The following is a 22,630-nucleotide window of genomic DNA, read 5'->3' as shown; positions in this document are numbered from 1 at the left end:
ATATATATATATATATATATATATATATATATATATATATATAAAAAACAGTTTTTATGCTTTTCTTTGGCTATAAGATAGTTTAAATATAAAAAAAACACAGATATTGAGATGGCATCCATCTATGTAAAGTATTACAAACTGGAAACGTTTTCTTCAACATGTGTTGGCCATTAAATACCTCATAAATGGAACTGATTTGAGGTTTCAAGAAGAGAAAGAGAAAATCAGCCAGTTTTCCCATCAAAATAACAGATTTCCTCTAGGGCTTCTGTATTCAACAATGCGACTACTGTTGTTCTAGAACTGTATAACTGTGTGGTTTTTTTGCTTTGTATATTATTCACGTAAACATGCCGATTGGCTGGACTCTTAATGAGCCACCCCAAGGGAAAAAGTCATCCGTCATGGAAGAGATTATAACCATGCAACTCGATGCACACCCAAGATTGCGGTTAGCATGCATTGCACACAAGTACAATGAAATGACACATTTGCAACACTGTAATTAGAAATCAGTTTGGACCCTAGGTTTGATTAGAGATCCAGGGGGTTGATTAGAGATCTGGATGAGAGAAAAGATCACCATCTTCTAAACAGAATTACAGCTCAAGAGAGATGCGCTAATTGTATCCATGTTGCAAATAAATGTCAACAAGAGCCTCATACAGGCAAGGAACTATAGTTTCCAAAAAAGAAACTTGATTTTTACAAGCCTGTGCAAGCTAAAGTTTGTGTGAGAGGCAGACAGAGATAGAGGTTATATATTTCATGCAACCTGACAAAACAATGAAGTCTGTATTGATGGTAAAAACCATATTGAGTACAGCCTGGGGCCATGACGTTCTTTTCAAGTATGTAATACAGCTGCAAGGATTGACTTACACTGGTGACTTTGCGGTAGATCTGCGCAGCGTTTTGACACTCTGAGTAAGGGTACTCTGATGTGGTCATCTCCAGAATGCACATGCCAAAGGCATAAACATCAACAGCTTCATCATATTTCTCCTCGTACATCTCTGGAGCCATAAACTCTGGTGTTCCTGTGGGGAAGCAAAGAACAATGCCAAAAACAAACCTTTAGTGACCATTTAGCAGGCTCTTTCATCATTTCAAAGTAACATACATAACCTGTTGTTATGTTTTGAAGTATAGCATCTGGTTTGAGCTGGATTAAGCTGGTCCTTAGTTGGTCATGAGCTGGTCCTGAGCAGGAGCTATTTGCTTAGGACCAGCACAGGACCATCTTAATCCAGCTTAAACAGGGTATTACGAGGAATAACCTTGTATAAAGTGTCTTGCTCAAGTCATAATCTTGATCTCAGTGAGTTAGCTGGTCAAACAAGTGACTGAATGTTAAATGTGCTCTAATAAACATGAACATTACTTTTGAGATCCAAGCTGAACTTGAGCTTGATCTATTGGTGGTGCTTTCCTGATGTCCAATGCAGGTCACACATTTTTTTACTTATTCAAGTCACTGAACTCTCCTAACCTGAGTGTGAGTAAATCAGATTTTAAACTGTGTCGGTAATGAGCTAAGGTGATAGAAGCACTACTGAATACAAGCAGGGTGAGAAATCTGTGTCAATCACTTGTCATGGGATTATTACAGTTGACAGAGTAAACAAACAAGGTAAGCCCATAGTAGAGATAGATAAGGGCACCGTTTACAGTTGAGTGTCGTGAAGATGTTGACATCTAAGCAGTAAACTGAAATTTTTTTGAACTCACCAATGACACTCTTGGCAAATGAGGCACTCTTGAGAGTTGCTAGGCCCAAATCGCCAATCTTAACAGATCCAGTGGGGCCAGTGATGAAGATGTTGTCACATTTAAGGTCTCGGTGGATTATGGGAGGTGTTCGGGTGTGCAGGAAGTGAAGGCCTTTCAGGATCTGATGACTCCAACGCTGGAGGAGCTTTAGCTTCATCTCTTTGAACCTTTTCAGGTACCTACAGGTAAACAGGTCGGCATTGGGGTTATAGTAGGCATCATTTTTACTAAATTTGTCTAAGCATGTGTTTTCTTCATGAAGAAGGCACTTTGCCATGAGTTTGATTGACAGGTGATTAGACCATCATTCCCATCGCCTGATCCTAACGTTAAATCTGCCATTTTGTCTGACAAACAAACCAGACGGGAGATTAGATTACCATTGGTGGACTGAAACGTATACATTTTGGTATACTGAGGTCTTTGCGCAGTTGAAACAAGATACCTTCTAATGTTCATTCATGTTTATTTTGCGCTATAACTAGTAAAGATGAAGAGATAAACGGTTAACGTGCCACTTGAACTGAGGTGCTACAGAGACACGACACACTAAAGAGCCACAGATTGGTATCTATTGTTTGAATTTCTTACAAAATTACTAAATTTGACAGCTGAGATTTTGTTTCATACCAAAGGTAACCTGCTCTGTCTTGTGTTTCAGCATGTTGTCAGCGTCCTCTTTGCTTCGCAATGTATTTTAAAGGGGGCAGGTCTTTGTGAAGGGTCAATTCCAGAATGTATTATTAGGAAATTGCACTGTTATCTTAGCAACATGCTAACGACAAGCTCTACTGAAACAATTTGAGTTCAGTCTCCCATGGCGAGCAATATTTTGATTGACTATGTAGGCAGTTGGCAGTTAGAAAGATCACTATGCTTGGAACTGAGCTGTGGGCTTTCATTTCATTCTCCTATTTGTCATTTTATGATATTCCTGCTATGCAATTTGGGATGGAGCAACTTTTTTTTTTTTAACTGTCAAATTAAACTGAATATAAAGTTTGTTTCATAATATATGCATACAGGGATATACATTTAAACTATGGTAGTGAACAATTTGATTTGTTATCCATTAGAGGTTGTGAGCGAGGCAAAAAAAAAAAAAAAAAGCTACAGTATTCCATTTATCAAGAAAGATACTTTTCCAAATTAATGTCATTCTGCAGTTAGCAACTCTGGATAAAAGTGTCTGCAGAATGACAAAGCACAGTTATTATTCTGATAATGAGTGGAAAAAAGCAGTTGGGCTTCAGTGTCTCATGTGAGAATACACAGAATGAAAAGTTTATCTACAGGAGAGACAACTTTCCTGTCTTTGTACCGGAATCTTTGATGGCCACTCCATCTGCAAGTACTTTTGTAGCAATTTTACACAACCATGCTTGGCCTGAACTTACGTCTTCAGTGTCCCTGACGTCATGAGCTCCGTCACAAGGATGATGCACTTCTGTCCTTTCATGGTGGACTTCCAGGAGTCGTAGAAACGGACGATGTTTGGATGCTGCAGGCACTTCAGCATCTCCACCTCTTCACTGAACCGCTGCCGTTCCACTTTCGTCAGCCTTCGGGTCTGTCGAAGAGACACATATTTCCAGTAAATTTATGAGTTAGTTCATTCATGTTCATACATGATGGGACACTGAGTCTGGGGAGTTCTTCTGTACACTTTGTGACTTGTAGGACTGGTCTATGACAACCACATTCAAGTTGAAACTGACTTCAGTGGCTGGGAATTCAAAACAACACTTATTAACCAAACTTCAGTTCTAGACTTTTAGAACAACTCTTGTTATTTTTGCCATTTAGTCCCTCTTCTTTGACGTTTAACTTGTTTAATGTGATTTACCCAAGTAGGTCATGTTCCTGTGTGAGTCCTAGAACAAAATTCCTATTAACTAATCAAGTTTTACAGATAGGTTAAGGGTTGGGGGTTTGTACAATGTTTATATAAACCAATAATATTCTTCCCATTTTTAGGGTTGAAATAGGTGTAAGGACTTTAATCTATGATTGTTTGATTGAAATATTATTCCTTGTTCTCAGAGAAAGGGCAAGAAATCTCAAAAACTGAAATAAAATTATTTACATTTTACATTTATTTTACATTTACATTTATTTACAAATTATCCATTTATATAGAACTTACAGAAGCTTCAGAACGTCACTGCAAATAAAGTATAAACTGAGGTTAAACACAGCAGAACGTCCTGACAAATCAAAACACGACTTACTAAATTATGTTAGCAGCGATTCTGTGTTTTTAAAGTATCAGAAATGCAGTAGACACCAAATCCATAAGCTGGCACACAGTGTATGCAAAAAGAATCAGTGCTACACACATGGAAAAACTGACAGCGCTGTCTTCTTTCATAACTTTGATTTGCAGCACTGGGCTTTAAAGGCTGAACTGCATCATTTTCTCTGGAAGAAGGAGGTTTTTGACAGAAGTTGTTGGTCCAAACACATATGGCAGCCCTGAGTTTGTTTGCATTTCCACATCTGACTCTCCAGACAGCTTGCCCTGTCCCACACATCACATTATGTCAAAGGCAAACCCAGATGGTGCCAACAACATGGGGGCCCCGTTCAGTCTCGGACCCCTGAGACAGGTGACAGGTCAACCGGACCGATGACTGCCTCAAGCTCATGGTTGTTGGTCTGTAACAAGTGAAAACACACTCAGAACAGAGTACTGATTGTGCAGAATGAGTTCACGTGTGAATTATGTTTGTTGCTTTAGGAATGCTTTGAATTCCTAAAACTTTGAAATGCTCAGTGAAAAGGCTATTTTCAGGCGCTTAGGCTAATGGATAACATCTTTCTAACATCTTTTCTGATGAACAATGTGAATGTGGGGCAAAGACAGTAGGTTATGTAATCAAAGCAGACGGGGACATTCTTGACAGTTTTGGATAAAGTTGGCGGGAGTGAAGGGTGAAGAGTGCATGAGTGTGTTGAGAGTGCATTAATAAGAATAATGTGGTAATATGGTGCTGCAAGGAAAGTAGGAAAGATGATCCAGCGCCCTGTAAGTAAGGAATGCTGTTGCGTCTCTGAAAACGCTATTTCCTGAAAAAAACAGCTGCGTGAAACGTATTCTCTCACTCCCTCAGTTGCTTTCCCTGCCCACCCACTTTCCCTTCAAATAAGCAGTTCTCATCTGGTTTTGCTTCACAATAAGTGTCTCTCGACTGGTTTTGCTTAATAATAAGTGGTTCTCTGTTGGCTTTGCTACACGATAAACGGTTCTCAGCTGACTTTGCTTCACCATCAGTGGTTTTCAGCTGTTTTTGTGCTTCTCAGCTGGTTTTGCAAAAAAAGAAGCAAAAAAAGAAATGTGTAGACTTTAAAATAAATGGTATACTTATCTGTAAAATCATGAACTGCATAGATCCAATAATATGCATAATTATTTACATGAGATACTTTTTAAAAATGTGAAAAATAGAAATGATTAAGAATTAAAAAAAAAGATTTGTCTTTATCAATGTGACATTAATTTGCTCAAATACAAATGAGTTTTACTGGATGCAGTACCTTTGATATTAAAAACCACAAAACGTTCATAGGCCTACAGTATTTGTGGCACAACCCAGCAGCTGAGAACCTCTGCCTTAGACTGACTCTCAGCGATCAAAGACAAGCCAGATTTATAAAGACAACAGTAACAGCTTTAGCCCAGAAAGTTAAAGAGCTTGACGTTCCGATCTCCTGTTGCCTTTCAAGAATGAATAAACACTTCCTTTTGAATATCAGCTTAGTCCAGTGGTGAATCTAGTTGGGTAATTATAGCCATTTCAAAAAGAAATAGATGCAGTTTGAAAAACACACGCAGAAAGTATATAATATACATATGGACATGCTCCTAAGCAAAAAAAAAACTATCATGGAATATGGTTCTGTGACTAGATGAAGAATCTATCAGACATGCTTTCTAATCTGTTCTCTCTGGTATGTAATTAGGCTGAATCCATTCCCTCCTGTAGTAACTGTCTCAGGCAGAAGCCCAGTTCTGGTGGTTAGTGGACTGCTTCTTAGCTGTGGCTGCCAGTGCTGTTTATCCTTAAACTAACTGCTAATGGAAACACACTCAGAAGGGCTGCCTTGAGATTTACTATCGAGGAGACTGACCACTTACAGAAAAATGAGTCCAAAATGTGTTGCCTTCCATTTAAAAAAGCTAAAACCTTTTTTGTAGAATTTGTTTATGCTGCAGCCTAAAATCCATTACTGAAAACCTGACGGACTGTTTTGGAGATTCGGACATGATTTTCTTCTCACGTGCTGCATGCAAAATCAAAACATACAACATGACCAGTCTAGTACAATTGAAGAACAAATGACTCTGATTTGGTTCTTTTTGGGGAATCAGAAATATGCATGAGGCAGTGCTTTAAATAAAACACTATGTGACCAGCTACTGTTTTGGATCACTTTGAAACGCTGCCATTGCCATTGAACTCAAATCGAATCAAATCAAGTGCTTGTGAATCTAAATTAACAATGTCCTTATGACATCTATTCATCAGTTCTTTCTCCTTTAGCAGGGATTTTCCATCCAAGCTGTTTTTTGTATACCTAAGAGTCTGTCTCGTGACGGTTGTTTTTCATGAAAGGAAAGAGTTGTCCTTGATAGCTAAATAATCTTGTTTGCTCATTCATCAACCCCAAGTGTGGGAAACTCAGCACCACACGTCAGCACACCTGTTAAACACACTCTGTGAGCCATTATGCATCACAAAGGCCATGCAAACAAGAAAAGGTCTTAAAATATATATGAAGTGGGGTTTCTTTACTACTGCATGTCCACAGATGAATAAACAGAGAACATGTTAAACTGTAATTTTAGTTTAGGATGGCGGTCAGTGGCAGGCTGTGATTGGGGTTTCTGAGAGCAGTTGTGACGTCAAAGCAGACATATAATGTATTCCAGACAAGGGAAAGAGCACATGTGTAATGTGCATTTACAGCACTGATCATAAACTGGGAAGAATGGAGAATGTGATGTAATATTGTTGGAGCATGTGGGTGGGTTACAAAGCCCTGCGCTTTATCAGCTCCAGCATACGCTTTTCTTAATACATTCTCAATGGATCCAGTGCTCTTTTAACAGACAGACAGAAAACATCACTGAGTTCCCACAAATGTGCCTGTGTGAAGAGAGCAGCATTTTAAATCAAACAAAATGATAAGAACTGCCTCAAGGAAGGCTCTGGGTATATATACTATATAACTTGGATTAGAAATGTAAAATTGTTGTAAATGCTTCAATGTTTTATATAGGCTAACCCAGAAATCTCATGTGATAATATGCAGAATAATTTGAATATAACAGAATTTGATGCTGATTGTTTGGACCAGCGGCATTTCATTTACTCGTTGATATTCAAAGGCTTCAAGGCTAACACAGGCACACATACACAAAAATCTGCTTTGACTTTCAGATAAATTATTCAATAAATAATCCTTGAATATATAGCCTGACAACCACAGGAAAGAAAAACAAGTAAATGTGCAAGTGCAATTTTAACACTTGTTTACTGGTAAAGGAAGCGTTTTCTTAGCAGATAATGTCATAAACTGCATTTCAAAATATTTTGTAAGTAGTTCTGAATAAAAAGAAAATGTAATGCCTTAAACATATATGCAAATGATTTCAGCCCCACACTCTTGTTTAACCTGGAGCAATTCTCTGTCTGGTACATGTATACCAAGCAACAGTTACCATGTCTGTGCAAGTGCTCATATTAGATGGCTCATCAGACTCCACATCTGCTCCCTGAGCAGTGTATTCTTAGCCTACACTGGAGAGCGTCGAATATTTGGCTCGGAGTGTCCCTCTTACCTAACCGGTGTTCATAGTGTTTATAGACCCTTCACTTGCCTCAGTGTATTTCAAAATGACTGAAGGCCAGGATATGAAGATATCACAGCAGCTATAACGATGAACTAAAGAATGGATAATGCCACCAGACACATATTAGAGAGCAGAATTAAGATAAACTGCTGTCTAGGAGTCGATGTTTTTCAGCCCACGGGCCTCAATGCAGACTCTGCCATCACTTCCTCATTCTCGTGTCATTCCACACCTGCATGAGTTTCCTTCTACATTTACACTTTTCAAATATCTTCTTTTGTGATCTGTACAAGAAAGACCTGAGGAATGGTAGATGATGGTCTGAAGCAGTAGCTGCTAACATTAGGTGACAACATCTCGAGTTCATCCGATGATGGGGCTGGCCTCGATGTGCCAAGTGCTTCCAAAGATACCCGTGGTAATCCATATATTTCCAGGCTCTGATCCACACGGTTGGACACGGTTGGAGGTTGAAGCTGCCAGATGGGTCACCTGAGATCTCACTTGACTCCAGAGGACTAAAAGAAGAATTGGATGTCACTACCGCCTAAACAAGCTGGAATACAGGGTCAGAATGACATCGGGGAGGAGAAAATTATGACAAAATGATCATTTGGGTGAACTACTGTCAAGCAGGAGGAAGCCAGTGGAACGATGGCTGATTTCTGCATTACGTAAGAGACGAATCAATCTAGAACTAGCAGACCTCAGCGGAAGCTTCCTCTCTATCTCCCTCCGCCTTATGAAAGTCCAAGATTTATGGATCACCAAAGCACCATGAACAGCCTCTCGCTGTAATACAATCCAGACTGTACTGTTAAAACTGACAAGGTGGAAATGAGGTGTGGAAATATCTGCTCATTTCCCACAATGCAAGGGGTTTTTGTCTGAAAAGAGCCAGAGGCTGAGAAGCTGTATCACTGATGTGACATTATTAAACTGAACAGGTCTGATGCATGGATCTGACACCATTTATTGGTCAGAATAAAAAAAAGGTCTGAGCACTTTAAAAATATAATTACTTAGGGAGGACTGCACATTGCATAAGAAGGTATGGAAAAAGCTCAAACTGAAAAATGCACTGAATTTTTCTAATTCACTTTATTGAAGACAGAGTTAAAACTTGAGCAAAATATCCAACTAAAATAAATATAAAACAAAACAAAATATCAAAACACAATGCAGTGTCAGTCTTACTGAAAATGTCTCTTTTAATACCAATTTAATGGTGAATAAATAAAGTAAATAAATAAATAAAACAATATATGCAATCCTTATTTATTTATATTTAATAAAAGAAAAACATTGCATTTTTATATCCCTTAAAATTTAGTATATCAAATATAATATTAACATATTTATAGTATTTAAAAACATTACTCAAAATATGTGAAGAATGTGGGTCATTTGACTAATATACCTAATGACGTATACAGTTCATATTCTGTTTGTATCCCCTTGGCTTTCATAGGAGCTAATAACACATTTCTTTATGATTTAATGATCTATTTCCCTCCAGAGGTTTGTTCTTCTAAATGATAGTAAGTTAGTTGTGCTCGAGGCGTTGGCTTGACTCATTCCTCTTCACTAGTGGAGTGTGTGCGTCCTGCCTGAGGGAAGGGGTCCAGGCCGACCGTCTGCTGGCTGTGTGGAATGTGTCATTAAAACAGCATCACGCTCAGAAAGCTCTCAGATCTATAAAGGGGACTGGGGATCCTGCACATCTACATCCTTATTATAAGAGAAGCACTAGGACTAGATTACCACATACATCCGAAATAACAGCTAAATTCAAGAGTCTGCAACAAACACATCCATCAATAGAATGATAGTTTATTTTTATTATAAAAGCATGGAGTAAATCAACAAGCTATGAGAAGCTGCACTTTGAGAATAAGGACATAAAGGGTTGATCATAATTAACATAAATCGAAGAGTTTTTCTTTGGAAACTGAAGGCTGTTAAATGACTGGCAGAACTATAAGAGATTATTGTTTTCCAGCAGTACAAGGAAACAATTTTGTAGCCATTTTCCAGTTAAAGATTAGGATTATAATTATTCTTTTGGTGGTATTATTTCACATTGTGGGTGTATATTAGCACTGTTCGTTGTTTTCTGGTAGCATCTGATCAGAGTTTGGACCCAGAAGCAGTGATGAATGACATCAGACTTAAAGGGTTAGTTCACCCGAAATGAAAATTCTTTCATGTTTTACTCACCCCCAAGGCATCATGACTTTTTTCTTTCAGACGAATCCAATCTGAGTTACATTTTAAAAGATTGGCTCTTTCAAGCTTTATTATAATGGCATGGGTGTTTTTGTTTTTTTTGTCAACAGTCCAAAAGTAGTGAAATAAAGTGCATCCATCCATATTAAAATGCATATCACATGGCTCCGGGGAGTGAATAAAGGCCTCCTGTAGCGAATCGATGTGTTTTTGTAAGACAAATTATCCATATTTAAAACGAGCTGTCGATGGAAACTTAGCGTGGGACAGATGACTAACCAGGAAATGCTGCTATATATTCTGTACGTGCAAGATAAGAATGAAACGCTCCTGTAGCTAACTTTCCTACACAGTATAATAAATAACTCAAGTAGGCTAAATACTCATGAATTGCAAGAGCAAGGGCACATATTCATCCCCAGACACTTATCTTTCTTAAGAAAACATATTGTACACCTGTGTAGCTTTTTAGATTTTTCTTGAAGTGCATTTATTCTTTTATAATGAGGCTTTTTTGCATCAAAAACTGTCATAATTGTGTAAATCATTTCCACCTTCTTTCTTCTTCCACTACTTGCTACTGTACTTTCAAGGCTTCTACATGTAAATTTCCTCTGTTATTATCAAACTAAATAATCAAGGTCAATGAAAATAATGGTCTATTGTTTTGAAGAATGAAGGAAAGCTTCTCCGTCTTTTTCTTATTCTAGACATTATAAAGCATGGCAGGTAAACACTGTGTCCATGAAGCATGAGCTTAAGGGTCATAGCAATCGATTTCATCTCCCTCACAGAAGGAGGTGTGGACGTCCCAGGGTACAGCTTAACCCATGCCACGCAGTCAACGTGACTGGAAATGACAGGACTAAATGTCAGTGCCAATGTTATGAAGCAAAATGACATTCAGATTTAAATGCAATGCCAACAATACGAGATAACATTTTATCTTCACACGAGGGATCGTAAACTTCAGGTTTATCTTAGTTTGAACTGTCATTAGTGCGATCCGTATAAACCAAAACACTTTTACTACAGAGCACTGACGCACTCAACGGTCAAAAATGACCTCTTAGAAAGTATTGCACTCAAATGTTGGAATTATCATTATTTCAAGACAAATAAACACCTATAGACTACATTAAATTAATTGTGAATGTTGACAGTACAACTCAGTTTGATGGAGAATACCAGCTCTTATAGGTGGGTTATGAAACAACAAGCTTGTATAACTAAAATGTGCATTGGTGCTTAAAGGAAAAGGAAATTCGCCACTGCTTTTATTTTTCTTCTGCAAAATCACTTGAACGCACATCAAATTGTGATGATGAGCTCATAAATGCAAACGTCCCGGGAGCTCTTGAACACAGCTTGAGGTCATTTCAAAATCAATTGGAAGCACATTTTGCAATTAACATTACATGTGGGATTTTAAAAAATTATATGAATGTCTTAATTCAAGACTAATTACATTGCAGCCCTCTTTTTGGCATTCAGATGTTTGTCATATTTCCTCTGGTATTATAAATATTTTAAAATTATACCTCCCAAAAGAACGAGAATTAGTTTACTGCTCTTGACCCGGGCGAATAAATCAAACTCAGGTCAATCACATTGTGGGGTGTAATATAATAATATTGTAGTAGGTTGTGTATTACATGCATATAGACATTTAGGATAGCTATTGTGTGCAGAAATATACTACAGAAAAATATTAAGTAGCTTGTCTTTAAAAGTATAGATCACATACAGGATTGGAATGACGTGAACTTTTCTTTTAAGAGTGCTAAACCATAAAGTTAAAGCTCTTGTAACAATAATATTTCAAAACCACCCATACATTCTGTCATTCTACTGTACACGCTTGTTAGTCAATGACTAAACAATATATCAGAGTACAGCTCAGAATGAATTTACGTTTGAATCTAGCAGGGTCACGTGTTTTATCTGGGCAACAGATCTGAATGTGAACCCTCACTCTCTACTGAAGACAGCTGCTGCTGTTTAATTATGCAGAAACAAAACAGTGAGCAGCCGTGGCATTACAAAAGACCGAATGCATGTGTGAACCGTGCAGAGTACAACAGAGTAAACACTACCGCTGGCAGACTCTGTGTGTGTGTGTGTGTGTGTGTGGGTTAATTGTATGCATGTGTCTAAGGACAAGTTTGCACAGTTGAATTATTACATGCTGTGATTGCAGTGCATCCTGCATGACGTAAAACTTTGAATCTAATATTTATAAATCTACTTATCCGATCTGACTGCAACTCATTTCTAAAAACATGATTTCCAATCAGTTGTGGGTAGGAACGGTTCTTTTAAAAATGTTATTTGGAGGAGGGGTCAAATCAGCCTATAAACAACTAAAACTATATCAGATATAGTATACAAAAATATATCAGAAACAAATTATTACAAATTGCGTAGATTTTGAGTATGTTACACATTTTCTAGTAATTGTTCTAGTAAAAAAGTAATAATTAAAAATTAACAAATTCTGGACATTAATATTATTCTATTTGTATGTATTGTTTTGAAAATACTACTAGAGCGGGACAAAAAGATTGCACAAATAATTCAAACCATTAATATGAAAATTACTTGAAAATCCATTAAAAAAGAAAAATAATACGTATTCCTCCAACTACATACAATATACGCAACTATACAGGTAATGGTTAACTAATCTGATTTATTCAATCAAATTATTATACTCACATCAATATTAAAAGTATAAAGGCTCGCATATTGAAAAGGCCACACAATGTTGAGGATCCAGATATATGACAACTTCTTCTGACTCATATGAATTAGCAATTTTGCTGTACTAAAATACTACTGTTCCTGTAAATGAGTGATCAGTATCAGAGTATGACAACACCAGATCTGAAGTAATCTCAAAAGACACACAGAGGTCACATGATTTTAAGTCACTGCATAAAAATACAGTGTTACAGACTCTATGCACAAGAGTTGCACACACAAAAAAAAAGTTTCAGAAATCCCTCATTCCTTTAACACCCACGAGTGTATTTTTATCAATGGTGAGGAAGGGAGTGTTGATATATAAATGGTTATCGCATATGTTATCTCATTCACACAGACTAAACTATCCGTAGCATGAAAAAAACAGCTGAGATCCATGGCACCTGCACCAAAAACAGTTTTTATGGAGAAAAAAAACATGGAGATGTACTGCTTTGCCATTCTCAATATCAGCCTCTATTACTAAGAATGTGTACACGCTTGTAGTTCAGGTCTCTAGTCGTTTTGATCCGGACTAAAAAAAGAAAGCAATACATTTAGTTCTGGGTCGCTTAGCGTTCACAACCTCATTTGTAACACCTATCCAAAAAAAATACAACAATGCACAATCTGACCTGACAGTTTTTTTGACATAGCCTATATTTCACCAACTTGCTCTAAATGTGCTCGTGTATGTGTGTACATAACTCCCGGAGAGCTTATAAAATGTTTAAGGGAGTCAAAACAGAGCTAGGAATTCCTCTGTAGAACACAAATAAGGATCTGCTTCAAGGTGACGGCCCTTCTAACACCTGAACTGAACCGTAACAGGCAATATAGCCACTACAACGAGGTATGTTTGAGCATTTTTCTTTTTCTGGGTTGCACCTTGTAATATCACATACTCTAAAATCCCATCGACACTTTCCATACAGCACAGCAAGCAACACAAGAGATTTTTCAAGCTGGACTTATAGAAATGCACTAAAAATATAAGACCACATGTAGTGTAATAGTACAGACAGGATCCAGCCCAAGCCACTTTCCAACAGCAACAGATCTGATGAGACAGCATCAATAGTGACTTAGATCCTACATTCATCTGTTGCTAATCCCACTGGCTCCTCACTGACACATAATATCTGCAAAATGTCCACGGCGGAGGACACTGTAAATTATGACTCTATTTCAGAGAGGAAGACCTGCATAAAAAGAAAAGAATAACACAGGGTGTAGGGCCAAATGCTAAAAGCCAATAAAACGTCTTCCATCTGGTTCTGCCAAATCTCTTCTGGTGATTTACATTGCTGAAGTCCTAACCTAGTTCAGAAAGCCAATGTCCACATTGTATCTTATTCTAGTCAAAACCAGCCCAATTATACAGGAAGAGACAACAGTTTGATTGACATGTGTAGTGACCAATCACAGTTCAGTTTATTTGGACATGTCATTTAGGGGCAGTTTCTGAAATCATTTAAGACTTGTTCAATTTAATGGGTCATTTAGTGCTTATTTGAAAAAAAAAATTAATTTCGAAGCAGTTTGCCAAGTGTATTTAACTTTCAGCTCACACAAACTCTTACTGTGTTTGTCTCAACCATGACCTAAGGCTAGAAGTCAGCCCATAATCTCACAGCTCTCTTTCAAATCTGCCAGTGTTCAAAGGAATAGGGAACTTTAAAATGAAAAATGTGTCATCATTTACTCACTTTCCACTTGTTCCAGTTTCTTTCAGCTGTTGAACACAAAATAACATATTTTGAACAATACAGGTAGACAAACAGTAGCCAACGACTTCTAAATCAGTTTTTTTCATGCTATGGAAGTCAATGGCTACCGTCAATTGTTTGGCTACTTTTTTAGGCTGTTTTTTTTTTCAACATATGTGACCCTAGAGCAGTCCTAAGTCATCAAAACTAAAGAAAAATTAGTAATGTACATTGCTAAGTCATTTGGACAACTTTAAAGGTGATTTTCTCATTATTTAGATTTTTTTTTTTTTTTGCACTCTCAGATTCCAGATTTTCAAATAGTATCTCGGACAAATATTGTCAGATCCTAATAAACCATACATCAATGGACAGATTATTTATTCAGCTTTCAGATTATGTATAAATCTTACTTAAAACTGGTTTTGAGGTCCAGGGTCACATATCTTATTCTGTGTTCAACAAAAGAAAGAAACTTGTATAGGTTTGGAACAATTTGAGAATTTCCTTTTTTGGGGGCGAACCGTCCCTTTATCCTTAAATGAGATGCCTGAAGACAGAAATCCTGTCATAAGAACAGTATTTCTCTGCGTTTGGTGTCTGGTTTGCCCAGTCTTGCTGACGTTAAGCAACAATGGCAGAGCAGTTAGTTTGTTTGAAGTACAAACAGATGGAAAGGTCTCATGTATCCATCAGGAAAAGACTTTAAAGCCTTGTTTGCGTGTAAAAAAGATACAAATTTTAGATATTATGTGTACACATATTAGCCAAGGTCAAGATGTTTTTGAACCAAGACTTGATTTTTGTTCACCAAGACTGCATTAGATCAAAAATACAGTAAAAGCAGTAATACTGTGAAATATTATTACAATTTAAAAAACCATTTTCTGTTTTACTATTTTAAAATGCAATGTATTCCTTTGATGCAAAGCTACATTTTCTGCATCCATCTCTCCATTCTTGGGTGTCACATGATCCTTCAGAATTCATTCTGATATGATCATTCGAGGCGCAGTTATTATCAGTTATCACTGGTGCTCATTCATTAGTAATGGTTCTTTTTCATTATCTATGCTGAAAAACCTTTTAGAGCTTGAAACAATAACACATTTTTTTCCAGGATTATTTGATAGAAAATAAAAGTTCATTAAACCGCATTAATGTGAAGCAGAATTCCTTCATAACATTATACATGTCTTTACTAATTGTTTTTTACTGTCATTGTGATCAAGTAAATTCAGCCTTGGTAAACATAAGAGACGTCTTTCAGGTCGCTGGGGTATGTTTGTAGCTCTCGTGGCTGCAGGTGATCACACCTCATTCCCTGCTGATACTTTCATGTGAAATACAGCTTTCTGGGTCTGAGCTTCATACATGCCTCATGAAACAGCGGGTGACCAACACCCCCACCAAAAGAAATTGCAATTAGGAGGAATGTTGCACCACTGAAACAACTATACTGACAGACGGAGATTTCTTTTTTTGGATGTGTGACTCACACAACTAATTATCATGTACTATTGTTTGAATAAGACTATAGTTGGAGAATCCTCCCTACTCTTTTTTCATCTCTTACAGATTATCATCACTGGGCCTGGAAGGGTCACTCTCTCAGCTGAAAGGTCAGCTTGCAGTATAGAATCCAAAACAAGGCAAAATGAGCGGAAAACGAGTTTTCTGCCTAAGTGTCCGGTCAAGCATGTATGGAAGGTGATGACATGTCAAACAATCAGCTCCTTCAGCATGCAATATACTCAGAGGAAGTGATGCACTTCCTGATATTGAACATTGGGACATACTTCATGTCACACTGCTGAAGTATCTGACAGTGAATGAAATCAAAAAGGAAGTGTTGTGGGAAAAATGGAAGGTTTTAATCCAAGTCTTTGAGCTTTGAGGTCATTTATATAATAGTGTACTTAAAATATACATAATTAGCATTTTGATGTATGCAAGAAAATGGACCAAAGACACTGATGGCTCATCTTGTTTGCACAGGTGTACAGAATTTGCTAGTAAATTTCTAAAATATTTACAAGGAAACTGCAAGTGACATGGAATTAAACATGACATTTTGAAGTTGGAATAAGAGGTTCTTTTTAAAACATGCTCTAATAATCTTCGTTTTATCTATACATTTATTTATTTTTTTGTTCATCCGTGTACAAAACCCAAATTCTAAAATCCGCAAAACCGAAGGATGTCAAAACTTCGGTTTCACTGTGAGAAAATGAAAAGAGAAAAGCAGGATGGATATAGTCTCACTGTTGCCTGAGAAAGAAACTGATGTGCCGTGCAAATGATGCCACAAGGCTTCAGGCCACAGCCTTTGTGTCAAAAGTCTCTGCGATGACGAAAAAGGAAGAGTGTCATTCAAGAGCAAAACGTGTGGCGAAGCAAGGCACGGCCTCGGCCCTCTAATGGTGTGCTGAGCAACACATTTTCATTTTCTTTTTGTTGAATCTATCCTTTTATGAATGCGTTTCATGTCTGACTTCGTTGGTATAAGTGAGATAAAGGCTGTGAAATGAGAAGGATCAGCTGGGGAAATCCACCTGCTGTGCTGAATTACAATGGGTTGTGTTCAAGCCATCAGAATTATGACTTTCATGCACTACTATCTATAATCACACAGCTATTAAGAATAAATATTGACTTGACACAGAGGAAAATTAGTTACGTTGAAAACTAGAGACCGAAGCAGGGTGCGAAGCAGTTGATTTGGGATTTAAAGGGAAACTCGAGAGATATTCAGGCTGCTTATTAAAGCCTTGGGGAGCTGGTAAACTCGTATGCAGCCTGCAGCTCAGAAAGATGATGAATGCTTGGGAGGGAATGACTTTTTCTGAGTTAATCCACCTTCAAAAGCCACAAGCCTGCAGCTCTGTTTTGTAATGCAAGTGCAAATAACTATTATGTGCTCGACTATAAAGAAGATCTATTTGTGCTCTGCTATTGAAAAATAGACAGTGACATGACAGTCAATAAAAAATATATATATATGTTTAATCTGTCAAAAAGTTTGGAATAATTATGATTTTAAAACATTAAATAATTGGAATGATTTAATATATAATAAGCTAGCTATGAACACAGCGTAGACCATCTGTTACACACTTTGACATACTTCCACCCTCCCCCAAGTTCTCTTTCCATCCGGCTCGTCAATTACACTCGACCGCCTGACAGACATGCGAGCCCCTTTCTCTCCACCCATGTGCCCCCCTCTACAGGCAACAGAATATGAGACCCCACAGAGGAACCACGTGGAGCTATGAATTAGACAACAAGTGTGAGACATGACCACAGCATGCTCAGCTTCTGATCAGCGAGAGAGATACGCATCGATGTAAACAATCAGATTAATACGTTTCTACGTTTAAAAGACAAATTAGAACTGCACATCTACTTTATCAGAACAAATAATATTAGTTATATCTTAGATATTTGATGTACATTTAAGATGTACATAATTTTATAGATCTATAATTTACATTTTTAATAGTGAACACACACCCACACTACTGGTCGAAAGGTACAATTAGACAAAAATGACGAAGTGTTTGAAACAACACGAGGGTGTGTAAATTATGACAGAAAATACTGATTTGGGTGAACTAGGCCTATGCCATTTTGTTTTTAATGTAATGGTACTCTAAATAACAAACTAAAACTGCCAGCAGGTGGCGGTAAATGTCTTTATGTGTCGATTCTTTCAAATGGCTGATTCATTCAGGAACTAAATAAACGGCTCTCTTCATGAATGGATCTTTGAATCATTGATTCACACGATTTGTTCAAAACGCGGATTCATTCAAAAACTAAACACGCTGTGTTGCTCGGAGATGAACAACAGTTCTGCTGCGGCTTTATAGGTAACATGTTCTCTGCAAAATTGAGCAAAGGCACATGATATTGTGTTTAAAATATAGCCTAACACAATATCAACTTGAACTGTTGTATAAAATAACATTTAACTTAAACTTGCGATATTCGGGACAAAATCAGAACTCGTCTAATATTGCTCTAGCTGCTTGTGTGATATTGCTTATTTTATGATATAAATATGAGACAAAAGAAATCTCATAAAGGGGCATTCTTGCACTAATATCTTGGATTTTAAGGCATAGCTGCATTTATGAAGTTTTTGCCCTGCATCATATTTGTCAACTGTATGAAATGTAAAGTTATGTACCGGTCTGGTAAAAATATTTTAAGCGCATTATTTTTTACATAACTAATTAATTAAGCAGAAAGAGAGTCTTTTCGATATAACTTCTCAATATATAAACTTTTTCAATTAAATTTTAATGTATTTATAAATTGCTTTTCACAATAAATATTCTGAAACAAATTTGACGGTTGGGGCGGGGGGGACTGAGTCAAACAAAAAACAAGTAAAAACCTACTGCTCCCTAAAACAAAACAAAAAAACACCCTAAAATTATTAAACATACTGTATATGCAACACTTGTGGAGTGTTAAACACACATGCACTGGATGAGCAACAAGTGAAGCCGAGCTCTGTGTTAAGTTATTCTTATCCTTGTCAGCCGTCATGAAAGAGAGATCACTGAGTGAGAGACTTCAGTCAATCCCATTAACCGCCTTAAGTCCCGAAGCAAAGCCTGTGTCATTTTGACAGAGCATGGAGCCCTCCTCAGTGGACACAAGCAGTCACCGTCACCATGGCAGCTCCCCTCCACCAGACGACCGTTTAGCAGGGTAATTAGGCACTGCATTCTGGGTAAAATAAACGTTCTAATCTTTCAACAGAATCAGCTCAATGAACACGCCACAGGCAGTAAATGGCACATTCAAGAGTGTGACGAGCAAGCAGAAAAATGAACTGCAGGATAAAGGCTCGCCGAGGAATGGCTTTCTCAGATAAAACTGTGAGGGGTAAACAAGCTCTCTGTGAATGACCAGGGGCCGGCAGTCTGGGAAAGTCACAAAAACACTTTCCTGGTCATTCACAGGATTAACAAGCATCCTTTTCTAACGAGACAGACAACATGTCCTGCGAGCACAAAGAAAGAGTCCAAGTGTCTGCAGAACAATCAATGCCTCCACTAAAGCTACACTTACGTTACAGGCCTTAAAGGGACAGTTCACGCAAAAATTTAAATTCCGTCATCAATTACACACCCTCCAGTTGTTCAGCTACCAACATTCATCAAAATATCTTATTTTGTATTCAACAGAAGAAAGAAATTAATACAGGAGGCTGAATAAATAATTCATTTTTTGTGTGAATTTTCCCTTGAGGATTTTTTTTTTCAACTCAAGTTTTTCTGAATGCGTCGAGGAAACAGAATAAAACAACCAAAGGAGCATTCATCAGTAATTGTGTTGACAGCGGTTTCGTACAAGAAAGTGGCGCTACTGGCAATGAATGACGATGATTGAAATGTGCACCTGCACAGTGATGAAAGGGGTTAAAGAAATACATGAAGGCTGAGCTCTTTGTAGTTCTTTTCAACCAGTTTTGCTTCAGAGCCCAAATTTTACATGATGACCCAACAAAGTTTATCGAAACAAAATAGTTTAGCATAAAAAATTAACAAAATGTTTAAAATCTTAACTTTAAAGGGTACACTGAGATAATGTTAAAAGCTATATTAATGTTTCTTTAAAAAAAAAAAAAAAATATATATATATATATATATATATATATATATATAAATATATATATAAAATAGGTACATTTTTAACATGAATGTAATATTAAGTAAATAAATATGATAATCATAACTGCAAGTGAACCTGTACATCATCCTAAAAGTATGATGAATTCTACCACTGAGTCATGTACTGAAAGTGTTTTCTTTCAGAGGCGTAGCTTCGTTCATTCTTTTTGGAGGATGAGAGTATGTCACCCAACCTGTTGGTGCTGGCATCATCTGGCTGATTTGATGATTTTACCTGATACCTGAAGAGTTTGGACGTTCAACCTTTGACATCAGCAACAAATGATATGGAAAGCAATTTATCCTCCTTTAAAAAAGCTGATTGAAATACAATTCATTACCTTTTATTATTTGCATTCAGCATTGTTTCCTATCTTGCTATCTATGATCCGATCAGAACAGACCAAATGAGAAACTGATTTATTGGATTAAATAGCCAAAATCGGATTTGAAAATTATGGCTTAGAAGAACATCTGTGGTGCAGATCTTTGCCAATTCCAGCTGTAATGTGAACAGTATGTTGTAGCATGCAAATTTGTGCTTGAAAAATGACCCCAGCAATTTGCCTAGTCACCACAGCATGTGACATCTTGCATACTGCACCATAAGGAAGCCTGTGTGAAGGTCCGGTGCCCAATACTCAGGTTACCTGGGACCCTAGACATTATAGCGTACACGGCTATCAGCACTGGAGAAGAAAGCTCCTAATGCACAGTGAAGAATTCTAGGTTTGGTATTCAATGTACAACAAGTATAGATATACCTAAAATTAAAGAGTGATCAGACCATCTACACTCCATTCAATCGAGACCAATTTGTAAAGTTACAAATAAATCATGTTTGACAACCCAGTCAAAATGATTCAACTACAAGAAAGTTCAAACTTAAAAACATAACTGCCTGGAGTGAAAATAAAAATAGGTTAACCCATCTATATTTAACACTGAAAATATTCAACATGACCTTAACCTATGGAGCCTTGCACATTAATCATCCTATTGACACGCCACGTGATGACATCTTGCCTCTTAGCATGAGATAACGATTTTCAGGATAGCCTATCAGGACAAAAATGTGAGGTTTTAGAAAACCACTGCCTTGATTAGACTGTAATCTCACATGCTGATGAAAACTGCTTTTTAAAGTAACACATGACATCATCTGTGTTCCTCTCATTTGCATTTAAAGATCAGACGCAGATGCATCTGATTGCTAACAGTGCAAAGATAACAGATATATCATCGGTCCATTCATCACTGAGTGAGTTTAGATATCAGCTGCTCGCAGTCATTGTATAACACACAAATCCAAGCGAAATGCTACCATAACTTTACACGCTTTCTCATCCACACCTCCTCCTCATCATAAGATAAACAAAACCTTTCATAAAACACATGCTGACCTGCTCTCCCGATAAATGCCACAATGCACATCTATGAACTGATATATACAGTCAAAACTAATAAAATAATGACTGTTTGAACCATTTCTCAGTTACCTGACGTCGCTAGGGGCGCCACACGGCAATTACTCGAACCTTAACAAACTGCATCCAGACATTTACTGGCCGAAAAGTTGACCCCCATTAAAGTAACTGACTGAACTGTACAAGTCCTTACCTGTAGTTCACACCAAGCGACTTCCACGGTGGTCTCCGTATCCAAGCCTTTGTAGACTGTCTTAAAGGACCCCCTTCCGATCTCAATGTTGAATTTGAGAAACCTTCCGTCAGGTGAAGTCGCCACAGCTTTAGTCTCAACCTCGTCCTTTTCCTCCTGCTCGCGTTTGCGCTCAAACGGGGCTCTAGACAAAACGGCTTTCTTCTGGGTGCTTTCTTCATCCGAGTCCGAGCTGGCGTCAGCCTCCTGCACGCCGGGCTCCTCGGTGGCCCAGGTATCAGCCGTCTCCGAGTCTCGCGTCTCCGGCGGAGAGCTGGAGACAGGTGACACTGGGGGAGAAGAGTCCGTCTTTTTCTCCTCATTCGCACTTTCCGATAAGATGTTGTCGGCCGACCACGAAAGAGTTTTTGTCAGAGGTGCGACGCTCTCCTGGGGCTCGACGTCCATGGTGTGGAGTTTGTTAAACCTGTAGGCATTTCTCCTGGAGTTCGCCGAGTGTCTCCTGCGTCTCGGCGGCAGGCGCGCGGGGAAGAACGAGTCCGCGTCAAAACCCGCCGGCAAACTCGGGAAGCCGAGACCTGCCATGTCAACCTCAGCCTTTGACATTGTATTAGATATCTGTGTAGTTAACATTAGAACAGCAGTGCATCATATAGTCCATTACATTACATTGTAGTGTCCCTCCAAACCACAGCAACACTTCAAGAACTGTTCTCCAAGAGCACAATGCAGATTAGCCTATATACCCATATATACCAAAAATCCACGCGACTTTAAAATAAATGCGAACGCAAGTAAACGTTCTTTGTGGAAATATTACACAGCAATCAACTCGAGGATAATAATTCGAATATCACGGCGTGACGTTCGAGCGCGTCCACGGAGCGCGCGCTGTGTCTTCGCTTTCCAGGCGCAAGTGTCTAGTAGTACGCTGCTCTACTGTGCTGCTCTCCTTGCTCCTCCCCGTGGAAAAACACCTTAGTAATTAACTGCGAGGGACCACA

The 22,630-nt window shown here is 38.0% G+C and overlaps 1 protein-coding gene across 2 annotated transcripts in view; it reads right to left on the bottom strand.

Moving 5' to 3' along the window:
- Window positions 1-22,630, bottom strand: part of LOC113046693 (serine/threonine-protein kinase WNK4-like) — a 56,642-nt gene extending 34,012 nt beyond the window's left edge. For both annotated transcript variants that reach the window (XM_026207596.1, XM_026207597.1), the window contains exons 1-4: window positions 21,627-22,630; window positions 3,174-3,346; window positions 1,735-1,955; window positions 886-1,043 (exon numbers count right to left, since the gene is read on the bottom strand). In XM_026207596.1, coding sequence (XP_026063381.1) covers window positions 886-1,043; window positions 1,735-1,955; window positions 3,174-3,346; window positions 21,627-22,259 — 1,185 coding nt within the window. In that variant the 5' untranslated portion in view covers window positions 22,260-22,630. The remainder of the gene's footprint in view (window positions 1-885; window positions 1,044-1,734; window positions 1,956-3,173; window positions 3,347-21,626) is intronic.

Source organism: Carassius auratus, chromosome 28, assembly GCF_003368295.1.
Source record: "Carassius auratus strain Wakin chromosome 28, ASM336829v1, whole genome shotgun sequence".
NCBI lineage: Eukaryota > Metazoa > Chordata > Actinopteri > Cypriniformes > Cyprinidae > Carassius > Carassius auratus.
The sequence above is the reverse complement of the archived record's forward strand: the minus strand, read 5'-3'. Positions and strand labels throughout refer to the sequence as shown.